The sequence below is a fragment of the Garra rufa genome, chromosome 9, assembly GCF_049309525.1.
Source record: "Garra rufa chromosome 9, GarRuf1.0, whole genome shotgun sequence".
Classification (NCBI taxonomy): Eukaryota; Metazoa; Chordata; class Actinopteri; order Cypriniformes; family Cyprinidae; genus Garra; species Garra rufa.
The window spans coordinates 39,154,026-39,168,351 of NC_133369.1; the positions used below are offsets into that span (position 1 = coordinate 39,154,026).

General features: G+C 35.5%; 1 protein-coding gene across 2 annotated transcripts in view; it reads left to right on the top strand.

Moving 5' to 3' along the window:
• Window positions 1-13,977, top strand: part of hdac9b (histone deacetylase 9b) — a 75,221-nt gene extending 61,244 nt beyond the window's left edge. For both annotated transcript variants that reach the window (XM_073847344.1, XM_073847343.1), the window contains exons 6-11: window positions 205-336; window positions 1,732-1,847; window positions 5,216-5,338; window positions 7,299-7,494; window positions 8,647-8,858; window positions 11,230-13,977. In XM_073847344.1, the coding sequence (XP_073703445.1) occupies window positions 205-336; window positions 1,732-1,847; window positions 5,216-5,338; window positions 7,299-7,494; window positions 8,647-8,858; window positions 11,230-11,562 (1,112 nt within the window). In that variant the 3' untranslated portion in view covers window positions 11,563-13,977. The remainder of the gene's footprint in view (window positions 1-204; window positions 337-1,731; window positions 1,848-5,215; window positions 5,339-7,298; window positions 7,495-8,646; window positions 8,859-11,229) is intronic.
• Window positions 13,978-14,326: the final 349 nt, after the last annotated feature.

Below are 14,326 nucleotides of genomic sequence, written 5' to 3' on the forward strand. Positions count from 1 at the left end.
TGGCCACAGATCTAATCACAGTCCAATAACATCACAGTACAGGAATGCTACTACACAACAATGTGGATTCCCCTCTCCTGCTTTCTGACATGCATAGCTACAAACGCATCAGAACATTTCCATAACAACACTTGGATTAAAAAAGTTTAGACTAAACAGATTCTGAATATGTGATTAACACGTGATATTATGTTTTCTCTCCAGTCTCGGAGCCCAATCTGAAAGTGCGGTCCAGGTTAAAGCAGAAAGTTGCAGAGAGAAGGAGCAGCCCGCTCCTCAGGAGGAAGGAGGGGAGCATCATGACACCCTTCAAAAAGAGGGCCCTGGAGCTTCTGGGTAGGAGTGCCATTCCATAATGCATCTCACAATTAGACGACACACCTGGGGCATAAACAATAAGACTTCCTGCCGGTTGGATGTTCGCTGACGGTTTCTCTCCAGTAATCTCAGCAGCCGTCCACTGTCTGTGCAGCTCAGTGTGTTGATGTTGTTATGTAACAGCTGTTCTGGCAGGTGTCATCCAGAGCACCGTCCAGTGTGGTTTTTGAGCCTTGGCCACTTGAATGATTTTTCCATGGTGTTTCAGTCACTCGTGTATATTTATAATATATCAGGGGCAGCAGTTGCTGGTTAGTTTTGGAAACACGGTGGCAAGATTGTCATCCAGTAAATACTATGTAAATATGCCAGATATAACATCATCCTATTACTGTTGACATGATGTTCATTTTCTTTTGTCTACATCTATTAATTGATTTTAAAAGACATAAAAATGCAATATATACATTGTTTTTTTTTTTTTTTTAAATAAATTTCTGAATTAAAATTCATTTTAATACTACAGGGGGGCAAATCAGACGAAAGAGGATGGTACAACTGTCCCGTCATCACAATGAAGATAAAAGCTTAAAAAAAACCTTTGTTTTAGTAATATTGTTTTGTAAAAAAAAAAAAAAAAAATTAAAAATTAAAAAATAACCAGCTAAGCAGAAAGTAACACAAGGAATTATTAGCCGACTCCAGTGACAGTTTTATTTTATTTTATTATTTTATCATTTTAAAATACATTTCATAATATTATTTTATAATTTAAAAATACATTTCTGAATTAAAATCCATTTATATATAAATTAAATAACAGTTAAGCAGGAAAAAAAACTTCATTCATAGGATTAAATTCTTGAAAAAAAACAAACATTTTTATTAATATTGTTAAATAAATAAATAAAAATTACGTAGGAAGTAACATTAAATTATTTCTCAACTCTAGTGCAAGTTTTTTTATTTTTTTATTTTCATTTTTAAAAATACAAATTTCTGTATAATAAATTCTAAAATGTTTTAACTTTAAAAAAAAATTCTGTTCTATTTCTATATTTTTTGACCATATAAAGTCCTTTATTTTATTAATATTGTTTTGTAAATGAATAAATAATTTAAGAGTATGGTTAATAATAAAGAAAAAAGCTTCATTAAATGGATGAAATTCTTAAAAAAAACGATATTTTATTTTATTATTTTATTAATAATTGTATTATTTGTTTCATTTTATTAATATTGTTTTGTAATAAAACACTTGGCATTTAATTTCATATAAAAGCGTTTGTTGAATCTGGTATAAACATTTTTTCAAAACTGTATGAAGGATTCATAGATCTACAGTTTATATAATATATATTATTGATGATGTCTATACTTGCACTTATATCCGTTTCATTTCATCTTCCCCAGAATCCACAGCCAGCAGCAGTGCACCAGGATCAGGGCCTAGTTCGCCCAACGGGGCCTGCAGTGCCTTGGGAGCTGAAAACGGACCCTCCTCTCTCCCAGTCACCACGCGTACTGAGGTACTTACATTAAACATGTTTTATTACAGGTACGCAAGTCTATTAACAGTTAAGCTTTCGCACAGCAGTTTCATCAAAGCTTTCCTGAAAGCTTAAAACCTGTACGACTAAAAGAAAAGTTGATGGCCACCAGGCCGCACCCGTAAATTTCCTCGACACAAGCCCAGCCTGTCATTGTGCAGCTATGAAAACACAACTCTGTCTCTACAGCCTGTGATCCGCTTGTCCGTCTCAGTCCAATGAAAACGGCTCCCAGCACGGATAATAAAGAGTCAGTTCACTTCCTCCCACAAACTCCTGCTCTGTACCACTAACCTTTACTGGCATAGCTATGTGGTTTTCTTTGCCTGCAGCTCTTGTAAAGCTCAGGGCAAAAAAGAGGAAAGGAGATATAGCTCAAAATAATGTTACGTTCAGGACTCAACTAGGGCTGGCCCCTAATAGTCGACTAACTGGTAGTCGACGAGAAGAGCCGTGGTTGACCAAAATTTTATTACTCGCTTAGTCATAGAAAAAAAAATCCATAGGAAGTGGCAAAGTCATGCAGTCCGTAATGGACAGACTGTTAACAGCTGGTCTGTGTGGTAAAACAGTGCATCGGACAGGACATCCAAACGCTCAACTATCATTCATCCACTTCAAAGATGGCTTTTTATCTGAAAGATGTATATAGGAGCAACTTTATATGCCAAATGTGCGCTATTCAAGTGTTGCTCACTGCAAGACAGATGGAGGCGCCGTTGCGATCACTAGCTTTTAAATCATCTGTCATTTGTGATCATACGGATAAAAGTAATACATCTTTCGAATCTGTAAAGACTCTATGTTTGTTTGTGTGCACTCACAATAACAACGAAACGTTGCGCTTTTGTAAAATAATTTAAGCAAGCAAGATGCACTTTCTGCCGTCTCGGTCTCTGTGAAATTGAGCACGAAACTTTGAAACTCTGTGTGTAGCCTACTTGCCTTACAGACATGAAAAAATATTCTATAGAGAGTGAAATGTCTACTTTTAAACGAACCAATTCTAATAAAAATCAAATATTCTTAGATCATGTAATCCGTATGAAACATGCATATAGGCGCATCACTACTGCGGAGATGACGAGTCGGTGTTGCTGAATTCATCTCTTAAGCCGAAAACAAAGAAAGCACTAGTTAATCAATAAATTATTAAAACGGTAATGCATTCTCCTTGCTGTTTTTCCCTGACACATTCAGAATTATTATATGTGCCGGTGCGCTGTGGCGAGCTTTTTTGCCTGTGCTTGAGCGCTTTTTAGGCTATGTAGGAAATTAAATGGTTATCATTTTGATTTATATGGTTTATTAATAAATGTGCGACTAATAGTCGTCTAGTGCTTAAAATGAACAACTACTAGTCAACCAGAAAAATCTTTAGTTGAGTGCAATTAATCAAAATTAAACCAAAACTGCTTTAATAAATGATCAAATTTATAGAATGCGATTTATTGAATTAAAAATGCACTGTGTATTTTAAAGTGAAGCACGGCACTGTGTTCATTGAGCAGCTCATGGTCCAGTGTTTTCAGGATCTTATGGTGAAATTAATATTAGTAGTTTTTTTTGATAATTTTATTTACAATTTTTATATTTATATGTATATGTACTACCATTCAAAAGTTTTTGAACAGTAAGATTTTTAATGTATTTAAAAAAGCATCTTCTGTTCAACAAGCCTGCATTTATTTGATCCAAAATACAGTAAAAGCAGTTAAATTTAGAAATATTTTTTTCTATTTAAGATATCTGCTTTCTATTTGAATATATTTTAAAATGTAATTCATTTCTGGGATCGAAGCTAAATTTAAAGCATTGTTACTTCAGTCTTCAGATCCTTCAGAAGTCATTCTAATATGCTGATTTGTTGTTCAAGAAACATTTATTATTATTATTATCAATATTTGAAACAGTTGAGTAAATTTTTTCAGGATTATTTGATAAATAGAAAGATCCAGAGATCAGCATTTATCTAAAACAAAAAGCTTTTGTAAGATTATAGACTATATAATTCAAAAGTTTGAAATATAATTTTTATTTATTTATTTATTTATTTATTTTATTTTATTTTTTTTAAGAGGGAAATTAATAGAACTGTTTTCAACATAATAATACATTTCTTTAAGCAGCAAATCAGACTATTAGAATGATTTCTAAAGGATCATGTGACCCTGAAGACTGGAGTAATAATGCTAAAAATTCTGCTTTGAAATCACAGGAATAAATTAAATTTTAAAATATATTCAAATAGAAAACAGTTACTTTAAACAGTAAAAATAGTTTCAAATTGTACTGTTTTTACTGCAATTTGGATCAAACAACTTAAAAAAAACATTAAAAATGTTACTGTTCACAAACTTTTGACTAATCACAAAATTTGCAATTTACAAAAAAATTACAATTCAATTTTTTTCACCACATCATGCAGTCCTACTGCCAATTGAGCGTAACATGTATTAAACCCAAACTATTCCTTTAGGAACACAGAGGGCTTTTCCCTTTTGCCGATGTTCATTAGCTCCCTCTGACTCACTTCCTGGTGGCTTCACGGCTTGGTTCCTCCGGGTCCCTGTGGACTTTGCTCACAAAGAGGTGTATTCTGGGCAAATGTGACATGTCTCTGTGAAGCCTCAGCTTAGCAGCTGTGTTATTCTTCAACACCACTGTTTACACTCCCATGGACCTCCAATGCAATAGCCGACAAGGAATGCTTATTGCGCTGCGATCCAGGGTCGAGGTGGTGGGTGGTTGAGCTTAATTGATCCACCAGCCGCTGGTAGCCAAAGACACGTTAACAACACAAACACGGCCGATCGCTATTGTATTGACACAAGCTTGACGTCTCGTGGATCGTACCTTTGCTACCCGCAGACGCCGCGCCAGTTTCGAAAGCCAGCCGTGTTTGTGATCCGTTACATTGGGTATCTTCTTTCAGAGGGAACTGGTCCCCTGGGTCAAATAAGGCCGGATATCCACATACAGGTCAGCGAATAGGCAGGAGGGATTGGCGGGTAAACAGTACAGCCCCTCTGCCACATGCTGATGGGCCGCACCACTGGGTGGAGGAATACAGTCGAAATCTGATCAGAAAGATTGTAGTGAGAATGTTTTTTGTAAATGATAGCAACTGGGATACCATTCTGGATTTGTGGGCTTCTCTGTGGCCTTGGTTTTACAGCCTCCAGTTGAGCTCATACAGCTCCGCTGTGGCAGGAACAAAACCGTCATTCGTTTTAGTACATTAAAGTTTATTGTTCTGTTGCTGTTGCTCTTTCCAATGGTCCATAGTGGGATTTCAAAATATCTCTCTTTCTCTCTCCATCCCTCTCTCTCTTTTTCCATCACAGCGGTGGCCGTCACAGCCGAGGTTATTAGGGCCTGAAAGCTCGATGTCTATGTTAAATCTCTATACGTCTCCATCGCTGCCCAATATCTCCCTGGGTCTCTCGGCTGCCTCTTCTCCCATCAGCGTAAGTCAAAAAATGACATGCATCGTCTTTCATAACTTCCCCTGTTAAAGCCAGTTCACACCATGTCTGGATTTTTGGCATTAATAACATGACACAATGCTTCCCTATGAACTCAGTAACACTGATTCAGACAGCAATGAGTATGGCTGAACAATTTATTCAGGTATCAAGGCTTTTATTAAGATCAGCGAATTAAAATCTTAAAAAACATATTTTAATATTTTAGTAAAACACTTCAATTGAAAAGTTTGGGATCAGTAAGATTTTTAATGTTTTTATTAAAGACGCTTATCAAGGCTGCATTTATTTGATCAAAAATACAGAAAAAAACTTGCAATTTAATAAAAAAAATAAATAAAATTGCAGTTTAAAATAACAGTTTCTATTTTAATATATTTTAAAATATTATTTATTTATGTGTTGAAAAGCAGAATTTTCAGCATCATTACTCCAGTCTTTAGTGTCACATGATCCTCCAGAAATAATTTGTGTGTTTTGTTAAATTGATAAAAAGTGAATGCTTCAATTGTTACGTTGTTATTCTTTTTTTTAATAAATGCTGTTCTTTTTTTGTTTTTTTATTCATCAAAGAAACCTGAAAAGATATCACAGGTTCCAAAAAAAAATATTAAGCAGCACAACTGTTTCCAACACTGATAATAATTTAGCATAATATAATAAGGATCATGTAACAATAAAGACTAGAGTAATGATGCTGAAAAAATCAGTTTTTTTATCACATGAATACATTTTATTTGAAAGTATATTAAAATAGAAAACATTTTTTTTAAATTGTAAAAATATTTAACAATATTACACTTTTCCCGATTATTTATTAAATAAACACAGCCTGGGTGAGCATAAGAGACTTCTGAGTTAGTTCAGTGTAAATTAATGAACAAATTTTTAATATAGTAGTATTATATGATATTTCTCCTGCGATATTGCTCATTTTCCAGTCAAAAGTTTGGAGTTATTAAGATTAAGTTTAATTTTATGAATATTTACAATTTATTTACATATTCATAATTGTATTTAATTGTATAATTGTATTATTTATTAAATTAATTTATATACTATATATATATATATATATATATATATATATATATATATATATAAAATATAGTGTGAATAGTTTTGGTAGCATGTATTATTTATATATCTATATTACTATGTAATATATATATAATTAATACATCTATATATAAAAATGTATATGTTAAATAGATCAAATTAATAAATATGTAAATTAAACTTAAATATGTTATATACATTTCCACATTAGATTAAGTGTGAATAGTTTTGATGCAAAATAAAAAAAAAATCTTTTAGAAATACTTTTGAATAGTTTATGCTTTCATATTATTTTGTTGTCACTCAACTGTAGGGTAATCAGGCCTTCATTATTAAAAAATCATATTTTTTAATTTATTGTCTATTTTAAAACTTCCATTTAGTCACCAAAACTGATTTAATTCTAATGAATTGAATGTGGATGTTTACACTGATAAATGAGGGGAAATGTAGTTTATGGTCTTGGCTCAGTTGCATATTGCTTTGACTGTTGAAAGACTAGCCATCACTGGCTGACTGGATGATATGTGTAGCCTCAGGGTGCTGGCCTTTGACCTTGGGGGATTTTATAGGCCTTAGATAAATATTGTGCTTAAGTGTCTGGTGTCAGTTGCACTCCGGCCCTCCCCAGTCACCTCATCCATTACTGCTGTTTAAAGTCCAGCCAAAGCAGAATAATCAAGTGTAACTCCAAATAATCCTTAATCTTGAGTTAATTTAATAGTTAATAATAAATAGTTTACAGCTCCCTGCCTAGAAAATGAAATAAACATGAGTACAATTGTACACATATATTTGGCTATATTTTGATCTGAACAATCCAAGACCATCAGTGAATTCAATATATTTGCAAATGAACCATATCCTCTCTATCACCTGTCAGGCTGCTTTAGGACTTCAGGAGAAGCATGTTGAGGGTGGTGGCGTGTCAGCGGTCATTCAGGGTTTGCCCACCCAACTTCTGGGACCAGTGCCCTTGTCTGTTGCGATGGAGACCAAAGTGAGCAGCAGCCACCAAGCTCTCCTGCAGCACCTCCTCCAGAAAGAGCAACTCCGCCACCAAAAGATCCTCTGTACTGGTGAGAACATTAGAGCTTCAATACATAAGATTCTTCAGAATTAATTTTCAACTGAATAGAATAAATCAAAATAGTTTTCACTCTGCATTGTTAAGTTACAGGTACATTCCCCCTGGAGCAACCTGGGGTTAAGTGTTGGTTGCTCAAGATTTTCCCTTGTGGGGTTTGAACCTGTAACCTTTCATCTTGTAGCTTTTTTTTTTAGTTTTTAAAGGAATAGTTCACCCACAAATTGTGTCATTTGCTCACCCTCTTGGTGTTCCAAATCTGTAAGATCTTCATTCATCTTTGTAACACAAATTCAGATATTCTTGATGAAATCTGAGAGCTTTCTGACTCTGCATAGACAGCAACACAACTGACACGTTCAAGGCCCAGAAAAGACATCAGATAGTCCACTTGAGTACACATCAGTAATTTTATGAAATCTAAGTGAAATCTCAGACTCATACCAGAGGCTAGGGTCAACTTGTCCAGAATGTAAATTGGGAAACAAATGTATTCCAGCCTAGTGATCAAATCATTTCGACTGCTTTTTAAACTGAATCAACTGATTAATTGAAAAAGATTTAACCTAAAAGAATGATTCATTCATGAATTGGGCATCACTCCTTCTCTTCTCTAGGCAACATGCCAAGGAGATCTAGAATGAGTAAATATTGACAAATTAAATTTTGGGGTGCACTGCTCCTTTAAATAAAATCTGTAAGGGAGAAAATTTCTACTCTGCTAGATTTGTGACCCAGGACCACAAAACCAGTCAATAAAATTCTGAAATCTTAATAAATAAGCTTTTCATTGATGCATGGTTTGTTAGAATGGGAGCATATTTGGCTGAGATACAATTATTTGAAAATCTGGAATCTGAGGGTGCAAAAAATCCTTAAAAAAAATCCTTTAAAGTTGTTCAAATGAAGTTCTTGCATATGCATATTACTTATCAAAAATTAGGTGTTAATATATTTATGGTAGGAGATTTACTAAATATCTTCATAGAACATGATCTTTACTTAATATCGTAATGATTTTTGGCATAAAAGAAAATCAATCATTTTGACCCATACAATGTATTTTTGCCTATTGCTACTTAAGACTTAAGGTTTTGACGTCCAGGGTCACATGTTTACCAGATTCATATGTTTTGTTACATAGGTCAGAGTCCTGTGCATCCTCCTTCTCCGTTGGCCATGATGGAAAGCTCTCCGTGCAGCACCCGACCCAAACTGCCTCGTCACCGGCCCTTAAACCGAACCCAATCGGCTCCGCTGCCCCAGAGCACACTAGCTCAACTTGTGATTCAGCAGCAACACCAGAACTTCCTGGAGAAGCAGAAGCAGTACCAGCAACAGGTCCACATCAACAAGGTACAATCATTTAATCGAGCTCTCAGTGCAACAACGATTTTAGCGCTATCATAGCAAGTTGAGGATGAAGCTGAAAGATTATGTTGTCATCCTAAAGCGCATTTTCCTTGAAACACCATTTAGTTCACATGGGAACTAAAGTTAGACAGCCCATCTCCATTATGGAGGGAAAAACCTGTTCTGGGTTCAGAAGCGGCAGCTGAATTAGCATAGCTTAAGGCATCAGTTGCATGCTAACACCACAAAATTGCACAGGGACAAGTTCAAATGGGCACCAAAGTGGATAGAATACATACTTTTGTTCCCCTGTGGAAATATTTGTGTTTCTGTGCACCAGCAGCCGTGACCTGGCCATCCGTTTAAGTGCAATTATTCTGCCGCGCATGCAAGGTTAGCGACACGGGAGGCTCGCGCTGTGAAAGGCTCCATTGTTAGCGGGAGCTTGCAGATTGATCTGCCTTATTATTGCTGAGAGTGCTATGGGAAATTCAAGGTTACAAATGCAATTTTCAGACATGAAGATCAAAAGTGCCCAGAGAGCACTTGTTTTGGCTATTTATTGTTATGGCCTCAGTCACCAGAGGCATGTACAAAAAACCAGTCTGGTCTGGGTCACGAATGACTTGTGTAGTTGCGTGACTGTAGTTTGACTGTTGCAAACTGAGTTGTTTTTCATCTAAAACTGTACGTAGCAAATTATTTTTGATGAATAATGAGTGCATAAAGCCGTTTAAAACACAGATTCTTAAAAAATTTGTCTTTGTGTTCATGTTGGTGTCATATGAGTTTCGAAATCTATTATACAGTTGAAGTCAAAAGTTTACATACACCTTGCAGAATCTGCAAAATGTGAATTATTTTATCAAAATAAGAGGAATGGTACAAAATGCATGGTATTTTTTATTTTGTACTAACCTGAATACGATATTTCACATAAAAGATGTTTATACATAGTCCACAAGAGAAAATAATGACCCTGTCCAAAAGTTTACATACACTTGACACTGTTCTTCAGAGAAGTTCTTCAGGTCCCACTAATTCTTTGGGTTTTCAGCATGTTTGTGAATTTGAACACTTTCCAACATTAACTGTATGATTTTGAGATCCATATTTTCACACTGAGGGCAACTGGGGGACTCATATGTAACTATTACAGAAGGTTCAAACGCTCACTGATGCTCCAGAACGAAAAACTATGCATTAAGAGCTTAATGAATTTGAAGATCAGGGTATTTATTTTAATTTAACTTACTTTGTCATCTGGAAAACAAGTAAGTATCTTCTGTAGCTTCTGAAGGGCAATACTAAATGAAAAAATATGATATTTAGGCAAAATAAGAAAAATGTAAATTCTGTTCAGAAGTTTTCACCCCCGTCTCTTAATGCATCGTTTTTCCTTCTGGAGCATCAGTGAGTGTTTGAACCTTCTGTAATAGTTGCATATGAGACCCTCAGTTGTCCTCAGAGTGAAAAGATGGATCTCAAAATCATACAGTCATTGTTGGAAAGAGTTCAAATACACAAAAATGCTGAAAAACAAAAACAAAGAATTTGTCTGGAACTGAAGGATTTTTTCTGAAGAACAGCTGTTCAGGACAAACAAAGGACTCATGAACAACTATCACTAATAATAACAATAAAAACACAGCTGTGGATCATTCAGGTAAGAACACAGTATTAAGAATCAAGTGTATGTAAACTTTTGAACGGGGTCATTTTTATAAATTCAACTATTATTTTCTCTTGTGGACTTTATGTAAACGTCTTTTATGTGAAATGTCTTATTCAGGTCGGTACTAAATAAAAAATAACATGCATTTTGTATGATCCATCTTATCCATCTGATCAAATAAAATTAACATTACAAGGTGTAAACTTTTGACATATAAAACAAATGAACATCATTTAATTGACTGAACAAAAATGTGTTATGTGACTGGAAGCGACGCCTAATTATTCTCACTAATTATTTACAAGTAAATACTCTCTCTGTAACCCTAAACTGTTGTAGCTAACAGTAATAAATGATTTCTGAGAGAAATTAGGTCACGAATGCTGTGAAATCAGGGATTAGCTTTCTGGCTTAATAACTGAATGTTTTACCTGCGCTAAATAGGGCACCTGTGTAATTTCACATCCGCTTACGGGCTTCAGTGGGAGATATAAAAAGTATTTGACTAATTCCAGAACACAGTGACTATATTTACTTGACGTAGAACATCACTGTTTGGCTCTGAGCCCTTGTTGTGAATGAGTTCCAATTCTGGTAAATGAGTGTTTGCTTTGCCTGAATTGGCAAAGAGACAACAAATCGCTCATTGACTGAATGTGACAGAACATCCAATAATAAACCGTGTTTCTCCTCTCACAGATGCTTTCGAAATCAATCGAGCAGCTTCGTCAGCCAAACGTCCACCTGCAGGAGTCCGAGGAGGAAGAAGGAGAGGATTTTTATGACCAGGCCATGCAGGAGGACAGCTCGCCCTCTGCTGGTGTCATCAGGAAGCACAGCCCCGACAGCATCCGCAGCAACACCTCCGCTTCACCCATCGGACCACTGGACATTCACCCCGGAGTCATCCGGGTGAAAGAAGAGCCCATTACCAGTGATGATGAGACAATGGCCACTCAGAGCCTGGCTGGCAAGCAGAGCTCCTACATTCACCAGGTTAACGGGAGGGTGGTGATACAGGCCATGATATGAATCGACAGATACATCTTCACACTCGCACACGAAGGCACAGGCTAACGCGCACGCCACATGCTTACACGACACAGAGCTTCGGAACTGGTCTCATTCGTGAACTTGTGAAGTGATCTCTGTATTGTACGTTGTATGTTTTGTATATAATTGAATAAGATGAGAATTTAGCCAACTTGGTCTTTTAAATGCTAAGAAGCAGTTTTTGATTGTTTGTTGAAATGATAATTTAAGAAATCCTTTCTACTTTCTACCCACCCTTTGAGAAACAGCAACTCTTGTAGAATATTTCTGTGATTTCCAACGGCACTATGGATTTCTTATAGATCTTTCTTTGCTTTTTATGAATGTTATTATAAAGATATGTTACAGTTTCTATGATGAAAAAAACCTTTGTTTGCTGAGAGACTCCCAAAATGTCTGGAAACCGTGAAAATCCACACATAAACAAAATGAAGGGAATATTCTAGGTTCAACACAAGTTGACAGCACTTGTAGGATAATGTTGATTACCACAAAATTTGATCTTAAAAATGTAATTTAATATAATATACTATATACTATTATTCAAAAGTTTTTGAACTGTACGAATTAGAAGTCTCTTTGGCTTGATCCAAAAATATTGAAATATTTTTTAATATTATATACTTTAAAATGTAATTTATTCCTGTGATCAAAGCTACATTTTCAGCATCGTTACTTCAGTCACATGATTCTTCAATAATCATTCTAATATGCTGATTCTTATTATTATCAATATTTAAAACAGTTTAGTATTTTTTTCAGGATTCTTTGATGAATAGAAAGATCAAAGATCAGCATTTATCTGCAATAAAAAGCTTTACATTAACATTTAACATTATAAACTTTACCATTCAAAAGCTTAGAGTCAGTATAATTTTTATATATAAAAAATAATACTTTTATTTAGCAAGGATGCTTTAAATTGATTGAAAGTGATGATAAAGACAATTATAATGTTACAAAAGATTTCTATTACAGATAAATGCTGTTGTTCTGAACTTTCTGTTCATCAAAGAAACCTGAAAAAATTCTACTCAGCTGTTTTCGACATAATAAAAATGATTTTCTAAATGATCATGTGACTGAAGTAATGATGCTAAAAATTCAGCTTTGAAATCACAGGAATAAATTATATTTTAAAATATAGTCAAATAGAAAGTGATTTCAAAAAAATGTAAAGTTTTGCTGTACTTAGAATCAAATAAACACAGGCTTGGTGAGCAGAAGAGATTTCTCGAAAACATTCAAAATCTTACTGCTCAAAAACTTTTAACAGATAGTGTAATCTAATCCAATTTAAGAATTTTATTAAAAAATGTAAATAGTAGTTCTATTTCAACTTGAGCTGTACAGTTTTACAATCATTTTGGGGTTTTAGACATTATGTTGTCGTTAAAATGACAGCAAAGTTGATATTTGGTATAATTTTTCATACTAAAATAATGTTTGCATGCATATTGCTTACATACTATGGAATCGCCGAGTGTTTTAATGGATTGGCCTCATTCATTTTTTCCACTGCTGTTGTGATCAATGTTATGCTAAGTGCTGTCGATTGAGCTCAACTTGTACTGAAACCCGGAACATTCCTTTAACAGTTGGAACGAGATCTGGAAAGCTCTAGAATGACATTCTGTGTTCCCTGTTCTCCTGTGGCCCAAATCGAAGACTGCCCTGGATCGCGAGCAGCGCTCTGCTCCTTGCTGAATTTCGAGAGGGAGAGAGTTGTAGAGGAAATGCCTGGTGGAAGCCAGGAATCAGAATGATTCATGAGCGCAGGAATGCTGGGAGAGGACAACTCCACGCTGAAGTCAGAGGGCCCAGCAGTGAGCTCTGATTTACTGTTGAGGCAAATTACAAAGTGAGTGAGGAGACGGCGGGGGGAGCCCCTTTTTAAAACCAATCATTTCCTCTGTATTCCCACGTGATGTGTTTACCACGACATGCAGGCTTGATGTTACTATGGTAGAAAAAAAGGCAATCGTTCTGTTCTCTCCTGAGGCGGTGTTGCCATACCATTCGTTGGCCGTCTTTCTTCACGAAGTACTCGGATCAACTCGCGTGATCGCCATTTGTCATTAGTGAGCCATCTTTCCTGTGTTTTTCTTTTTGATTTCAAGCATTTGGTGTAAAACTTTGTTTTTGTGACTCTGAAAAACAAAAAACAGCTTGAAGAGGAAAACATGTTTAATTGATGTGAGCCATCACTTTGTCTACAAATAGCCTGTGAGTCAACCTGAGCTGGCCTGTTTCGTTCCTGTTGTCTGTTCCACTGTTCTGGATGTTAATAAGAACTGTCCGCTAGCGATAGAATGTCACATTTAGTTTGTAACCGTACGCGTTCCCTTCTGTCACAGATCACCTTTTTTAAATAAAGCTCTTTTCCATCCTGTACTTCCATGGACTGGACTTCTCTTTTTACTTGATATGTTGACGAATTTCATAAATAAGTGGAATTGGAGTATGAAATGTTGTTGCTCCTAACAAACTTTCCCACACTCAGCCAGAGTCCGGCTTGTGATTCTGAGGGCGATACAGAGGTTTTAGTCTCTGACTTTGAAGGCTTTCCGAACGGGGCTTTGAAGTGAACATGAGAGGTTCCCTAAGTCTGCATTAAAGCTGTTAAGATAAAGTGAACTTCAAGACGGTGATATATAACCTGGGTTAAAGCGACCAGGCCAAGTTTAACCAATTATGCAGGGTAGGCTTAGCCAGAGCTCGGACAATTCCTAGTCTAAAACCA